The 15,935-nt window shown below is 61.2% G+C and overlaps 1 protein-coding gene across 1 annotated transcript in view; it reads left to right on the top strand.

Annotated features, from left to right (window-relative positions):
* The window catches only part of ADD2 (adducin 2), a 95,891-nt gene that overhangs the window by 64,839 nt on the left and 15,117 nt on the right, over nucleotides 1-15,935 (top strand). Inside the window, exons 7-13 of the mRNA XM_049115621.1 lie at nucleotides 2,274-2,423; nucleotides 3,621-3,764; nucleotides 5,445-5,543; nucleotides 9,441-9,617; nucleotides 13,435-13,692; nucleotides 14,668-14,787; nucleotides 15,452-15,541. Coding sequence (XP_048971578.1) covers nucleotides 2,274-2,423; nucleotides 3,621-3,764; nucleotides 5,445-5,543; nucleotides 9,441-9,617; nucleotides 13,435-13,692; nucleotides 14,668-14,787; nucleotides 15,452-15,541 — 1,038 coding nt within the window. The remainder of the gene's footprint in view (nucleotides 1-2,273; nucleotides 2,424-3,620; nucleotides 3,765-5,444; nucleotides 5,544-9,440; nucleotides 9,618-13,434; nucleotides 13,693-14,667; nucleotides 14,788-15,451; nucleotides 15,542-15,935) is intronic.

Raw genomic sequence — 15,935 nt, 5'->3', positions numbered from 1 at the left:
GGACCCAACAGGAGGGGCAAGGCAGGAGCATGTGGGCTGGCCCGATGCTGAAGGAGCTGAGCCTCCAGGAGCCACAGGATAAGAAAATGTAGACCAGGGCAGGGGGCAGAGACGGGCAGAGAGGACTGTGTCCCCGGCAGGAGGGCAGCTACACCCAGCCAGGCGCCGGCCAGACCCTGGCAGACCTGGGAGGACAGTGGGCGGCTGCGTGTGCTCACGGACCCAGTGGGTGGGGGGAGGCTGGGAAGGGGATAGGGACCCGATGGTAAGTGTCCCCGAAGGCGTTGTTGGGGCTTGTCTACTGGGCAGGCGGTGAGCCGCTGAGCTGACAGCCAGGTTCCCAGGTAGCTCCTGGCCTCCGCCAGCTGTGTGCGGGAGGACCGGCAGCAGTACGGCTGGCTGGTCCCCCGAAGGGGTGCTGGATGGTCCCGGGAAGGGGTGCTGGCTGGTCCCTGGAAGGAGTTCAGGCTGGTCCCAGGAAGAGCTGCAGGCTGGTCCTGGGAAGGGGTGCTGGATGGTCCCAGGAAGGGGTGCAGGCTGGTCCCGAGAAGGGGTGCAGGCTGGTCCTGAGAAGGGGTGCAGGCTGGTCCCATGGAGGGGTGCTAGATGGTCCCAGGAAGGGGTGCAGTCTGGTCCCATGAAGGGGTGCAGGATGGTCCCCGGAAGGGGTGCTGTACCGGGTCGTGCACCGAGGCGGGAGCGGGGCTTGGAGCAAGGCTGAAGCTCATGATTGGTAGGAAGCCCCGGGGTTCCCGTTAGCTGGAGGGGATGCTGGACATTTCCGTGCTTACACGGTGTCAGTTGTCTCTGCCTACATGTGATTAAGGAATAGGCTGTTGTCCTGCTGTGTCACAGGCGAGGTGCCCTGGTCCCGGTGATATTCTGTGCGACTGTTTAGGTCGGGGGGGTGGGCGACCACAGCCTTCCTGCGCGGGGCCCCCCGGAGCCCAGCCGTCGTGTGCACCCGCACCCGCACCCGCACCCGCACACAGGAGCGTGTGATTCTCAGCCATGACACCTCCTAGCTCCCGGGCATCAAAAGCAGCTTATAAGACCAGTGAGTAGTTCCAGATTATAAGACCAGTAGGTCCTTTAGGATCTAGCTCTCGGGTGATTGGTAAATGGTGTTTATTATACTGTTGTCTTTACCTTAGTGTGGATGCTTAAAAATTCAAAATAAAGAGTAAAAGAAGAAGAAAAAGCCTCAGCTTAGATGTTACTTCCTCTGGGAAGGCTTCCCTGAGCCCCTTCTTTTACCGGGACAAAGACTCCTCCCGTCTGCTTCTAGAGAATTCTGCGACTGACTCTCTCCCAGCACCTCTACCCAGGGGTGATCTGGGGACCAGCAGTGCGGGTTTCCCTCGGGAGCCGGTCAGACATGCAGACTCTCGGGCTCCATTCTTGGCCCTGCTGAGTCAGAATCTACATTTATTTCTTTTACTTTGAATTTTAGTTAACGTAGCCTCATGCAGCATTGGCTTTAGGAGTAGGATTCAGTGTCCTCCCTCACATACGACACCCGCGCTCATCGCAGCACGTGCCCTCCCACCCCCATCACCCTCCTGGCCCCTCCACCACCCACCTCCTTCCGTCTCCTCCAGTTTATTCTCCTCCGTTAAGAATCTCGTATGGCGTGTTTCCCTCAGCCCTCTTCTTCCCCCCTTCCTATATTTTCCTCTGTTTTCCTTCTTAAATTCCGCATGTGGGTGAGATAACGTGGTTCTTTGTCCTTCTCTGGCTCGTGTCATCTGGCTGTGTCCACGTCTTGGCAAACGCTGGATTTCAGTCTCCTGGATGGCCGAGTGATGTTCCACCGTAGAGACGGGCGTTGGGTCTTGGCCATGGCACCCTGCACCTCTGTGAGGCTGTATCTGCGGGTCAGTGCCCAGTAGGGCACCTGGCCATAGGGCAGCTCTACGCGCTGTGCTCCGGCGTGGCTGCCCCATCTCGCGGGGCGTCTGCATCGTGACGGGCTCTCCGGGCGATTGTCAGCCCCGTGAGGTTCGAGAGACTCTGCTCTAGCCGAGGTCTGCATCTGAACTTTGGGGCGTCAGACTCTTAGGAGAAGTCCAGTTCCCTGAATTATAATCCCCATGTGTCCTGTTAGCCTTGTGCCCACTGAAGGCGGGAGCCAGGTTGTGCTCTCCCCACGCCCGGCACGGCCCTGGCTCCTGGGGCGACCCGCTCTGAGTGCAGGGTTACGGCCCAGCCGCGGGGAAGCCCGTGAGGCCTCTGCCTCCCCAGGGGCCCTCAGTTTCTCTTCCCTGGCCCAGATCAAGGTGAACATCCTGGGAGAGGTGGTGGAGAAAGGCAGCAGCTGCTTCCCGGTGGACACCACGGGCTTCTGTCTGCATTCGGCCGTCTACGCAGCCCGACCGGACGTGCGCTGCATCATCCACCTGCACACGCCAGCCACGGCAGCCGTGAGTGTCGCGCTGGGGCCGGCGTCTCAGTCCCTGGGTCCCCGGGCCAAGCCGAGGAGGGGGAGCACTCAGTTCAGTGTCCCGACCCTAATCCTTTCCGCTTGTCCAAGCCCGGGAGTCTTGGTTAGGGGACCCCAGGGGGCCGCGCGGAGGGTGCTTTACTGCCCCCTCCACCCCCTGTGGCACACACACAGACGCGCCCTCGCCCAAGTGCTGGCCCCTCTGGACCTTGCGCTCCGGTCAGAGCCGGTGGGCTGAGGGCTGGCACCCGCCGCACCCCCGGCCCAGGTCTGGTGAGAGGTCTCGATAGACGGTGAGACGGTGGGAACCTGGCCTCGGCCGCGTCTCATCGCCCAGGGTGGGCGGAGCGCTGGGGACCCACCCGAGCAAGGAAACTCAGAGCAGAAGGAAGACCCTGGAGCATCAGGTTGTCCCCCGGGGCCCTAGCCACTCCCCGTGTGTCCCTGAGGCACAGCCACCAGCGCGGGGTGGCCCCTCCAGCTTCAGCCCCTCCTACTGACCTCCAGGCCGCAAGCCTAGAGGAGCCGAGCGGGCTTGTCACTGGCCTGGGGCTTCTTCCGCGAGGCACAGCAGTTACGAGCGCTCAGACTTTCCAGATTTGGGGCCAAGACTGATGTATTTGTGCTGAGCGTCCGCTGCTGCAGGGCCCGGCTTACGCGTGGGGCAGAGCGAGCAGACAAAGCCAGACGGCTCTCCGCCAGCTCTCCGTGCTCCTTCTAGTAAAAGGCAGGGTGTGGGGGTGGATCGTGACCGTCCCCCGCAGCTCCCACCGCCCTGCTGCCAGTAAAATGGGGCCTCCGTGTTCGTGCCCTGACCTCAAGGTGGAGGACGTCCGCCCATGCAGCCCGGAGGGCCGGGGTCCGGCTGCACCCCAGCCGGTGCCGCCTGCACTGCTGCTGCCTCCTGGGAGTCTAGGCGGAGGCACGGGGCGGGCGGCGGGGGCAGCAGCCCTCCTTCCCACGGGCCCTCCCAGGAGCAGTCAGGGAGGCGCACAGGGAGCCGTGTGTTGACGTGGCTGCCGCAGGGATCAGAGGAGGCGGCCGAGGGCCAGGTCCCACCAGGCGCCATGGTCACAGGACAGGGGCAGGCGTGGGGCCTGGCCGTGCCCCTTGGAGCCTGCCGTGAGGACAGGGGCTGGTTGCTGCAGGTGCTCACCCTCCTCCCGTCCCCCGGCAGGTGTCAGCCATGAAGTGCGGCCTCCTGCCCGTGTCCCACAACGCCCTGCTGGTGGGGGACATGGCCTACTACGACTTCAACGGCGGGATGGAGCAGGAGGAGGACCGGGTCAGCCTGCAGAAGTGCCTTGGACCCACCTGCAAGGTTCGCTCACTGTTCCCTGGAGACACGCTGGGGCGGGAGCCTCAAGAGCCCACAGCGTGAGAGACGTGTGTGTGCTCGGGGGACGTGTGTCGAAGTCACACGTGAACAAAATAGTGGGATGGAGTTCCCTCTGCCCCGTTGTCCTGAGGTTCCAGGACACGCTCCGCGGTGGTGTTCACCTGAGCTTCCTGAGCTAGGATCCTAAACACATTCTCCTTTTTCCCTTAGCAATATCCAGGAAGCACCTTTGTGTGGTTCTGAATATTCTCGAAGTCACTGCCTTTAAAAGTTTTTTTTTTTAATTTTTATTTATTTATGATAGTCACACACAGAGAGAGAGAGAGAGAGGCAGAGACACAGGCAGAGGGAGAAGCAGGCTCCATGCACCGGGAGCCTGATGTGGGATTCGATCCCGGGTCTCCAGGATCGCGCCCTGGGCCAAAGGCAGGCGCCAAACTGCTGCACCACCCAGGGATCCTGAAGTCACTGCCTTTAGATTAGTAGATTGTACCTCGCAGTATGAATGGCTGTGCCACCAGCCACCCTAGCGGTGCTGTGACTGGACGTTGGAGGACTGCTCCCCTCTGGCTTCCCTGAGTAGATAACATGAGATGAAAACCCTTTTGGTTCGACCCCTGTATATGCCTAAAGTCATCGCCTTAGGATAAGTTCCTGCGGATACACATCCCAGGGCTCTTACGTCACACCCCGAGGGCTCTTACGTGACATCCGGGGGCTCTTACGTCACACCCCAAGGGCTCTTACGTCACAGGGGCATGTTGCCCCCTCCTTCCGCAGGATCTAGTGCGTGTGAAAAGGCTGCTTCCCTGCGGTTTCCCCAAACTTGAGTGTTTTATCACTTTCACTTCTTTTTTTTTTTTTTTTTTGCTAGGTTGATACAGAAAAACAATCTCACATCATTTGGTTTAAATCTAAAGAGCTATTTTTTAAAAATATTTTATTTGTTCATGAGACACACAGAGAGGCAGAGACGCAGGCAGAGGGAGAAGCAGGCTCCATGCAGGGAGCCCGATGCGGGACTCGATTCCGGGACCCCGGGGTCACGCCCTGGGCCCAAGGCAGGCGCTCCACCACTGAGCCCCCCAGGCGCCCCTAAACACCTATTTTTTAACTGCATGGGATTAGGCGTAGCCGGCTTAGCACGGGACGTTCTGGCGCTGAGCCTGGGTTGACGCGCGCCTGTGCCTGGCCTGGAAAGGCAGTCGCTGCCTGAGCCACTTCCAGCCTGAGTCCCCGTCTTCCCGTGTCACGCACGGAGGAGAAACCCCGTCCGTCTGATGATCTCTAAGTCAACTACGTCACAGGAGCAAGAGGTTGCTTCTGGGGTCAGACCCTCGTATTGGGCGTGACGTAATTTCATCCACCAGTTTTCCAGACGTCCGAGAGCCCCGAGACCTAAAACCCCAGGCGTTGCCCAAAGAAATGGACCAAGCTCTCCGGTCTCGGTTTTAAGAACTGTCTCCTGTCTCCCAGGGAGGGGGCTTTGGGTTAAGATCACACGTGGGGCGACACGGGGTGTCGGTATGGGGGCAGTGAGTGAGGAGTTGGGGCCGTGCTTTGGGACTGGGTGTGGAAACTGGCCTGGAATAAATGCAAAATCTCTCCTTAACTCCCGTTTGAAAGGCTCGGAGCTTTAATCGGCCGTGTGCTCCTCTGCAGATCCTGGTGCTAAGGAACCACGGGGTGGTTGCCCTGGGGGACACCGTGGAGGAGGCGTTCTACAAGATTTTCCACCTGCAGGCTGCGTGTGAGATACAGGTGAGCAGGGCCCTCGGGGTGGGCCTGGCCTGGCCCTACGGAGGCCCCCGCTGTGGCCGCAGAGGTCCTGGGACCCACCACGTAAAAGCCTCCCCTGTTTCTCTGCCTTGGCGCCACCTTATCCTTCGAAAGTTCCACACTCACGTCGGTTTTGTGGCTCTAGAACATCTCTCAGTGTCAGACGTGTGCCCCTCTTGGGGGCCAGGGCCCAGGGCAGGGAGCCCATCAGTCGGGCCGCAGAGAAACCGTAACAGGGGCATCGAAGCCCTCACCCTGCACCTGTCCCGGGTGTAACGGTCACGCCTGGCAACGCCCAACAGGCGCCACGTAGGCGGGTCTCTCTCTGCCTGGAGGGCGCAGTTGGCAAAGGCCGTGTATGTGGTCCAGCCCGGGAGAGGTGGACAGCAGGCCCGGGTGGCGCTTGGCACGGAAGCCCGGACACGGGAGCCGCCGAGATGACGGGGAGCCCACGGCCAGGTTCCCCCGACAGTCGGGGATAGGAGACGGGCGGCTGGGGGTCACCCGTGATCTGGGGCCCCTGGAGGGGCTGCTGGGAGAGCAGTAGGAAAACGCAGATCCCGCCGTTTAGCCAGGTCGCACCTGCTCCCTTCGGGGTGCCCGGGGGGTGGGGGGCCGCGCAAGCTGAAAGGGCCGGGCCCTCCCCGGCTGGGATCGGCGCCCCCACCGCTTCTTTCCGCAGCCTGGCTTCCTCGGGGCGCACGGGGCTGTGGTCCCCATGGGTCCCTGTGAGGATGGCGCCTCCCAGATCAGGAGCCGCGTGGCCTCCGACGGGAGGGCCTCCGGGTGCCCTCTCCTGGCTGCTCAGGGCGGTGCACGCCGGCGCGGGACCCGCCGTCTGCCTGGGGTCGGCCGGGGTTGGGATGCTTCCGAGTGGCGGTGGGGATGCGGCAGGTGGCGCCCTTCTGAGCGATTTTTTTAAAGATTTTCCGTATTCAGTCGTGAGACCCAGAGACAAGCAGAGCCGAAGGCAGAGGGAGATGCAGGCTCCCCGCGGGGACCCGATGGGAACGCGGTCCCGGGACCCGGGGTCACAGCCTGGGCCGAAGGCGGTGCTCCACCGCGGAGCCCCCAGGGCCCTTCCTCAGGGTCGCCTGTGCCGGGGGACAGGTGTGAGGACGGTGAGGAAGACGCGTGGGGAAGGTGCGCAGCCGCCCCCCGGCCCGGGAGCTGCAGCCCCTGACAGAGGCCCCACGGCCCTCGCCTCCCCATCTGGGCTCCTGCGAGCTCCCTCGCTTACTTAAGAAGAGGCTGCCGTCCCTTGGCAGGCAGCCGGGCCCTGAGCGGATGGGGGAGATGCCCGTGTGCCCCCCACGAGGCGCCGACGTGCCCCCGGCCCCGCACCGACGCCTGTGCCAGCGAGTGAGCCGGGCAGGTGGAAGTGCGGAGCCCCAGGCCCCGGCCCCTCTCGGCTGCACCCACTGCCACGTTCTCTGCAGTCGGGACTGGCTCCAGGCCACCTCGTCCCAGTGTGTCGGGTGACGGAGGCAGCTGCCCCCGGGAAGGCTCCGGTGCCTTCCTTGTGGCTCCTGGGGCAGGGAGGCGTCGGAGGAAGCTGGAAGGGGCGGAGGCGGCAAGGCAGGCTCAGGCTGGAGGCGGGCGGCAGGGGCGTGGGCCACCCAGGGTGGGGTCACGGCCGCCTGGGGACGGCCCCCAGCTCGGCGCCCAGGTTGTGCTGCGTCGCGGGCCCACCTTCCGCGCTGGGGGTGGGGCCTGGCCGGGCAAGCACGCGGCCGTGGCCATCTCCGTGGCTCAGGCCCGGGGCCCGGCCCATCCTCCCGGGACGGTGTTCCCACTGCTCCCCGTCGGTTTGGGGTCCTGGGCACTGGGTCACCCCAGCTGAGACAGGCGCCCAGCTCTGCCTGCAGCAGATGGGAGGAGGCCCGGACGGTCCCCTCCCCATACTCCATGGCCTGGAGATGGGGGACGCGGGGCCCTGGGCAGCCCTGTCCTCCTTTGGGACCAGTAGGTCCCGGGCCCGTCGCCTCTCTCATGGGCGAGATTATTGCTCATAAACGCAGACGCGCACCCTCCGTGCGCCCGGGCATTCTTGGTGCCTTATGGTATCAGCTTAGGTGACGCTCGCGAGGCTCGAGCGCCTCTGGCCTTCGTCTTACAGAGGGGGAGGCAGGCACGGGAGGCCAGGGAGCGGCCCGAGTGCCAGGGCGAGGACGCGGCCCCAGGACTCGCACCGGGAGCCCACCTCCAGGTCCCTGGCCGGCCCCTAGCGCTGCACAGCCTCGCGGCCCAGGGTCTGCACCGGGCCCAGGGCCCCGGGGAGCACCGCTGGCACAGGGTCCCCCCGGCATGGTAACGGGCCTTTGGTTGCGATGCGCGGCCCCGGGGGGGCTCCCCAGCCGGCAGCAGAGAAGCTGGGCGCGGCGGCGGAAGCAGGACTCGTGAGGGCACGTAACAGGCAGTAGGCGTGGACTCGGGGCGACCGGCACCCCCTGCTGCCCCTGCTGAGGTCTGCCCCCCGGGATGCCGGGCCCCCAGCTCTGGGGCTGGAATGAGCCACGGGGAGTCCCCATTTTCGCCAGGTGTGGGGTCATCGGTCTAAGATGAGGATGCGGGCTTCCGCGGGCACACGTCCCGGATGCGGAGGGCGAGGAAAGTGAGGGCTGTGGCCCCTCGCCTTCACAGGGTCCCGGGTCACCTCGCGGGGACGGCCTGGCTGACCTCCAGGACGCCCCGGGCACTCGTCACACTGCCGGAGCCCACACGGGCCAGGGCGTGTTCCCACCCGTGGGCTCAGACACGCGGGCTCACCTGCAGGCCGAAGCGCAGCCTTTGGTCTTCAGCAGAGACTGGAGCGCTGGGGCTCCTGCGATCGGCGTCCCCTTCCGACGAGGAGCTGACAGGCTGGCACGAGGCGACCAGGGGCACAGCTCAGCCCCGGGCGCACGACCCGGAGCCCCCGGAGCCGCCGCGCTCCTGCTGCCGGAGTCAGCCGGACGCCCGGTCGTGACCTGTCATATCTGAGCGCTGGACCCGGGGAGGGACCGGGAGGCAAGGAGATGGTCAGGCTCGTGCACCCGGCCGCTGGGGTCGCACGGCTCTCGCCCTCAAACCTGAAGCCCGCGGCCCGCAGCCGTGTGTCGTAGCCCCTGGCCGCGGGGCCCGGACGGTGCGGCGGGCACCCCAGGCCCAGGGGTCCAGCCGTCGTGTGGCCCCGTCTGGGCTTCCCGGACGCGCTCACCGCTGCGAACGAGGAGTCTCCGTGAGGCCCGGTCAGGCCGCGCCGTGCTTCGAGGGCCAGGACGCCAGCCTGCCTTCTTCAAGGGCTTTTCCTAAACAAGAAAAAGGCAGGGAGGGGGATTTTAGACGAACAGAGAGATGAAGAAGGAGAACACGGTGCGCACCCACTGCCCACCACCCAGGCGAGGAAGGTAAAGCCTTCCTACGTCAGACGTCTTCCTCCCGCGGGAAGGAGCCGCTGCAGACAGGCGCTGACGGCCTCTCGGGAGCTGACCTCCCACCTTCCCCAGAAATGACCCCAGGTTGAGGTTGGTCTGTATCCCAGGTAACGCTTCAGCCTTCTGTATCGCTTTAGCGTTTAGTATTCTAGAGGGATGTTGCTTAGTTATTCGTGAGACACGGAGAAAGAGAGGCAGAGACCCAGGCAGCGGGAGAAGCAGGCTCCATGCAGGGAGCCCGGCGCGGGACTCGATCCCGGGACCCCGGGGTCATGCTCCGCCGCTGAGCCCCCCGGGCGTCCCTGTATTGCGTTATTCCTAAGGCTTCACACTTGTGGTTTCTTCCTCTTCTGGTCTCCAAGGGCCGGAGCGGCGTTTCCTCCGGGAGGAAAACCCCAACCACCGCTCACATCTCCAGGCGTGTGCACACACGCAGGCTGAGCCTTTCTGCGCCTCCCCGCAGGTGTCCGCCCTGTCCAGCGCTGGGGGCGTGGAGAACCTCATCCTCCTGAAGCAGGAGAAGCACCGACCCCACGAGGTCGGCTCCGTGCAGTGGGCAGGGAGCACCTTCGGGCCCATGCAGAAGAGCCGGCTGGGGGAGCACGAGTTCGAGGCCCTCATGAGGATGCTGGACAACCTGGTGAGTCCCCTGCCGCTGCCCTTCCCGGCCGGTCCGCTGAGACAGTCGGGGGGACGCTGTAGGCGGGCACGAGAGGGGCGGCACCGGGGTTAAGCTGTCAAGGCCTCGTCGGTTGGCGACTGACTCACAGTTTGGAGTCATTCTAGTAGGAGTTGAGTTTTTTTAGACGATGGCCTAGCGCCCCCGGCTCTAGGGGCTGCGGATGCCGTCTTACGTTGTGGCTCAGCTCTCTCTCGGGCAGTTATTTCTGCTTCTCTTATCTCATGACTTGAATGTAGCAACCACGTGATACACGGACTGCCCTACAGTATCCTGCGTAACGGCTGCATGAGTCCATCGTGGAGGGGTCACCCGGGACGTGTCCGGGGGTCGGCTTTAAAGGATATGGGGTGTAGAGTTTATTTTTTAATTATTTTTTTAATTTATTTATTCATGAGAGACACAGAGAGAGGCAGAGACGCAGGCAGAGGGAGAAGCAGGCTCCATGCAGGGAGCCCGACGTGAGACTGGATCCCAGGACCCCGGGATCATGCCCTGGGCCAAAGGCAGATGCTCAACCGCTGAGCCCCCCGGGTGTCCCTGGGGTGTAGAGTTTAGTTGGTGACGTGACATAACCGGGGGGCAGCTGGGAGGCAAGGAGAGCGCACACGACGAGGAGCTGGGTGCGGGGAGAGACTGCGGCTTCTCTGATTGGTCGGAGAAGTGAAGGATGAAACCCATCCCCGGACCGTGTCCGTACCTGACTCGTGTTCCCGTCCTCACTGCCACCACCGTGGACCCTCTTTATCGTGACCGGGTCATTGCTGTGCTTGATCTTTTTCTCCTTGCCCTCGGGTCCGTCCAAACCATCCCTACCTTATCGTCAGGCTGACCATGAGAGTCACTTTGTAACGATGAAAAATACAATCTGCCTTGAAACTACAATTCCCAGTAACACTCATGTGCCGAGTAATCGACGCCTAGACAAAGCACCAGGGCAAGGGAGTTTGCTACAGAAGTTCCATCAAATCTTTAAGAAACAGATAATTCTTCTGCCAGTTAAACTGTTTCAGAAAAACAAACAAACAAATAAATAAACAAACTGTTTCAGAGAGTGAAAGTAGGACGTGGAACATAACATAATTCTAACAGGTTCAGGGCAGTCTCGCTCTGAGTGGATGGCGAATGCTGCGCGAAGACCAGCAGGTGGTGTCCAGCGTGACGTGGGAGTGAGAACACACGATAACCCAGGGATGGCTCATCCCTAGTATTCGAGGAGGGCCTGATGTTACAAATCTTTTAAGTATGTTTCATGATCTTAGTGAATCAAAGGATAAAAGCCTTTTGGTCTTTTAAATAAATATCAAAAGTTATCTGCGGGGCGCCCGGGTGGCTCAGTCGGTAGGGGTCTGCCTTCGGCTCCGGTCATGATCTCGGGGTCCCGGGATTGAGTCCTGCATTGGGCTTCCTGCTTATGGAGCCAGCTTCTCTCCCTCTCCCGCTGTCTCTGCTCCCCCCACCACACTCATGCTTGCTCTCTCTCACTCTCGTGAATAAATAAAAAAAAAAGTTATTTGGGGGACCCCTGGGTGGCTCAGGGGTTTGGCACCTGCCTTTGGCCCAGGGCGTGATCCTGGAGACCCAGGATCAAGTCCCACATCGGGCTCCCTGCATGGAGCCTGCTTCTCCCTCTGCCTGTGTCTCTGCCTCTCTCTCTGTGTGTCTCATGAATAAATAAATAAAATCTTTAAAAAAAAAGGTTATTTGATGAAAATGTATCCATTTATAAAAAAATAATAGCTGTTAAGAGAGGAGGACGCTTATTTAACATGATTAAAATAATTTTTTTTTCTCGGAACAAGAGTCAATATCTTGGTGAAGCACTAGAAGTATTTCCACTAATTTTGAAACAAAATAATGATTCTTGCTGTCAGCAGTTTTAATATTGTTCTAGAATAATATGGGAACAGGATCTGAAATAGTGAAGCATCAAAATAAAATAAATATTGAAAAGGAAACAAATTTACTTGTCTGTATAGGTATTATGGTTACATGCCTATAAAGTCCCAAAGAGTCAACTGAGACAAAAACATTAGAAATAACGAGTGCATTTTAAAGTAGTCAGTTAAGAAAATGCATTTTTAAAAGGAGTAGGTTTTTTTTGCATCTTAACATATAATAATATATTTGAAAATACAGTAATGGGAGGAAATAGCCCTATTTGCAAATGCAGAAAAACCATAAAACATTGAGCAGAACTGATTTAAAGGAAACCATAAAATTTTACCAGTAGATGTCAGAGGAAGCCTGAATTCAGTGAAGAGACACAGTTTCCTCTTGGTTAGAAAATTCCATAAGGTGGGGACACCCGGGTGGCTCAGTGGTAGAGCATCTGCCTTGGGCTCAGGTCGTGACTCCAGGTCCCGGGATCGAATCCCACGTCGGGCTCCCTGCATGGAGCCTGCTTCTCCCTCTGCCTGTGTCTCTGCCTCTCTCTGTTTCTCATGAATAAATAAATAAAATCTGAAAAAAATAATTCCATAGGGTTAAGAGGGCCCCTTTCCAAATCAATGACCTCAATGTAACCCTTCAATGATAGGGGAGCACAGAAGGACTTTGCAAAAATGTTTTTCCAAGTGGAACTGAGAGTGGCCAGGAAAACCCTATGAAAAGAAGAGTAATTGAGGATACTTGTCCCATCACATGGTAAAGCGTGAAAAAGTTTTAGCAACTAAAGAGCGGAGCCCCAGTGCAGGAAGGACAGGCGAATCAGTGGGACAGAGAATCAGAAACGGATCCTAAATATATGGGGGCTGAACACAGGGCAAGTAGGCATCTTATGAAGCAGGAGGAGGAGGATTGACTGCTAGCACTTTGGGAAATAAATAAGATAAATCATTTATTTCAACCAGAAGAATTCCTGATTTATCAAAAATTTATAACATAAAATAGACTCCTAGATATTTAAAAACGGATTTATACGTTTGATGCTCTTTTGTTGGGAAACAACTCACCGAGCGTGGTGGGAAAGTCTGAAACCATGATGACGAGCATTGACAGATATGATATTAAAATTGAAAATGTATATTTTTATGCACTCTCCCTCCCTCTCATCCTAACGCGGGGAGGCACGCTCAGTGGGGAGCGCTGACCCGGGGAGCCCCCCACGCAGAGCACCACCCCGGGACTCTGGGATCCTGACCCGAACCAAAGGCAGAGGCTTGACTCACTGAGCCACCCGAGCAGCCCAACCGCAGAGATTTTTAGTGCTTGTCCCTGGGGATGAGATGTTTGTGTAAAACCCACTTTTGTCTTATGTTTTTCCATATTGCCCGATTTTTGTAGATAGGTCTGTATTTTCTTTATAATCAGAAACATATTTTAATGCCTCCTTAATAAAAAAAAAAAAAGGCAAAGCGAAGGAGGACGGGTCAGGAGCTGTCCAGATGACCGTTCCCAGTGCGCAGCGGCCCCTCCTCGCTCAGGGGGCGGGTGTTCCTGAGCCAGACCTTCGGCTTCGGAGAAGGAAACGGCCTAGAGACCTGGGAGTCGGGAAAACGAGGGCTGACTGTTGGAATCAACTGGAAACTCTTAAAAATCCTATAGCGCAGAGCACGCGGGAGCTCTGAGGGCGCGGGCAGCAGCCTTGGGAAGCCCCCCGAGGCTCCCTGGGGGCAGCCGGGGTGAAGGAGGAAGGTCGGGGCCGGGCCCCGGGGCGCACGGCGCAGACTGGGATGGAGGAGACCGAGACCTGGAGAAGGGGGGGCGCGGCGTGTGGGAGCCGTGCACGGGGGACGGTTCTCCCCACGGTAAGTGGCCGCGCCCCCGTCCCTTCTAGGGTTACAGAACAGGCTACACCTACCGCTACCCCTTTGTTCAAGAGAAAACCAAACACAAGAGCGAGGTGGAAATCCCAGCCACCGTCACGGCCTTCGTGTTTGAGGAGGACGGCGCCCCGGTGCCCACCCTGCGGCAGCACGCCCAGAAGCAGCAGAAGGAGAAGACCCGTTGGCTCAACACGCCCAACACCTACCTGCGGGTCAACGTGGCTGATGAGGTGCAGAGGAGCATGGGCAGCCCGCGGCCCAAGACCACAGTAAGGGGGACGGCGGGCGGACGGGGGGCCTGGCCCCGTCTCTGGTTAAGCCTGGGGCTGGGGTCAGATTCCCATGGGGCCTCCCACTGGGCTCACGCCCCCGGGGCTCTGTCCCTGTTCCCGCACCTCTGCGCTGGGCCGGGGTCCTGGGGAGCAGCTCCCTCCGGGGCCGACCGGCCCTCGCTCCCCACTGCACAACACCCGGGAGCACGTGGCTTTTGCTTCCTGCCCCCACCCCCCACGGGGCTTCTGGGGAGGTCCCGGGCGTCCAGCATTTGGACTGTGGATGCAAGCCCAGGAGGTGGGCGGGATGCTGCGGTCTCCTGCGTAGGCTCCCGCTCACGCCCCTTCTCTGTCTCGGGCTCTCGCACACTCACGGACACGTTGGCTCTTCATCTGATGTTTTGTTGACACTAAAGTAGCTAGGAGCCAAAGAGAACAGGCTTTTGTTAAAAATAAATAATAAAAAAAAAGCAGCCCTGCAAAGTGCAATCATAAGTCAGGGCCCCCGGGGGGCTCCGTCCGTCAGGCTCCCAGCTGGCGACCACAGCGCAGGTCGCGACCTCAGGGTTGAGGGACCCAGCCCCGTGTCGGGCTCTGTGTGCTCGGTGTGGAGTCCGCTTGGGACCCTCTCTCCCTCTGCCCCCACCGCTCTGAGCAAGTACATAGAATCTGAAGCCGGTAAGTCACCGGACACTGCGCTTGGGCAGCTGCCTGCCCGTCACGCCGGGGGTCAGGGTGCGGGCCGGCTCTCCAGCTGCCGCCGACCGCTGGACGGGCCCTTTGGCCCCCGGGCCCCGATGCCCATCTCTGCTCCGGGAGGCGGCCAGCCCTGCAGGAGGCCCAGGCGGGGAGCGTCCGTGCGCGGGCCTGCTGACCATCCCCGTGGGCCGCCCGGCCAGACCTCGGGTGGGCCGTGGGGCGGCGTGCGGACCTCACGCCTCTGCCTCACCCCCCGGTCTCGTGTGTCTGCAGTGGATGAAGGCCGACGAGGTGGAGAAGTCCAGCAGCGGCATGCCCATACGGATCGAGAACCCCAACCAGTTTGTGCCTCTCTATACCGACCCCCAGGAGGTTCTGGACATGCGGAACAAGGTAAGGGCAGCTGCCCAGCCCGCCGCCCCTCGCCCGAGCCGCGCTGCCTGAGGCCCCGCAGGTACGAGCCGAGCGCCAGGATGTGCCCAGGCCCTCTGACGAGAAAGAACCGTCCGGGCGGTGGTAGCCCGCGACCCCGGCCCTAGAGACGCTGCCTGAGCCCAACTCGAGTCCACGCGGACCTTATGCCGGTTCCCTCTGGGCTCATCCTCAAAGTGCCGCGGTCCTTTGTATTTATTTCTCGGCCTCCGCGAGTCGCTCGCTCCGTTTCTCGTTAGACTCCGGGCGTAGCTGAGCCCGCGCGAGGTCGACACGCCCGTGGAGCGGGGATGCGACGGTGGTCGGTGGTCCGAGGACCGTCTGCGGGGCTTGGGTGACAGGCGCCTCCCCAGGGAGAGACCCAGGCTCCAGAGTCGTGGCTCCCGGCAGCCGGCGCAGTGAGGAGACCCCTCGGGGGCTTCGGTACCGAGCCCCCCAGGGTGCACCTCGCCTCGGCCTGCACCCCCGCGGCGGCTCCCGGCGCTCGTGGGCTCCGCTCGCCGACAGGGCCTCCCAGGGGACACGGGCCTCCAGCCCCGGGGGACGGCTGTAGCCCTGGGCCCCGGCGCCCTCGACGGCCCCCGACGTGCAGCCGCTAGCTCGCTCTCTCTTCCCTTGACCCCAGATTCGAGAACAAAACCGACAGGACGTGAAGTCAGCGGGGCCTCAGTCCCAGCTCCTGGCGAGCGTCATTGCCGAGAAGAGCCGAAGCCCGGTACAGCAGAAGCCGCCCCTGCCCGGAGGGGAAGCGTGCTCGCCTTCGGGGCCTTCAGTGCCCGAGGCCGGGCAGCGGGACCCCTGAGTCCTCAGGCCCACCCTTGTCCGTGATCTTGGGCGCTGCCGCTCTTGCTGCAGGACGGACGCTGTGAGGACCAGGGACGGCGTGGGGCCGGGGCGGGGAGCAGCGCCCGCCCGCCCCGCAGTGACGCTGACTTCCAAGCTTGACCCAGGGAACCCCGCTCGGCCCCCACGGCTCCTGCCCAGTGGGCGTCGCGGGAGCGCGGCTGGCGGTTCCAGCTGCTCCCGGCCGGCCTGCCCTCGGTGCTCCTGGCCTCTGCGCGTGGACACGGCAGCAGCCGGCCGTGGCGCTGGGGGACGCCCACGTGCTC

The sequence above is a fragment of the Canis lupus genome, chromosome 10 (assembly GCF_003254725.2).
Source record: "Canis lupus dingo isolate Sandy chromosome 10, ASM325472v2, whole genome shotgun sequence".
NCBI classification, from domain to species: Eukaryota; Metazoa; Chordata; class Mammalia; order Carnivora; family Canidae; genus Canis; species Canis lupus.
Note: the sequence above shows the minus strand (reverse complement) of the source record. Positions and strands in the feature narration are given on the sequence as shown.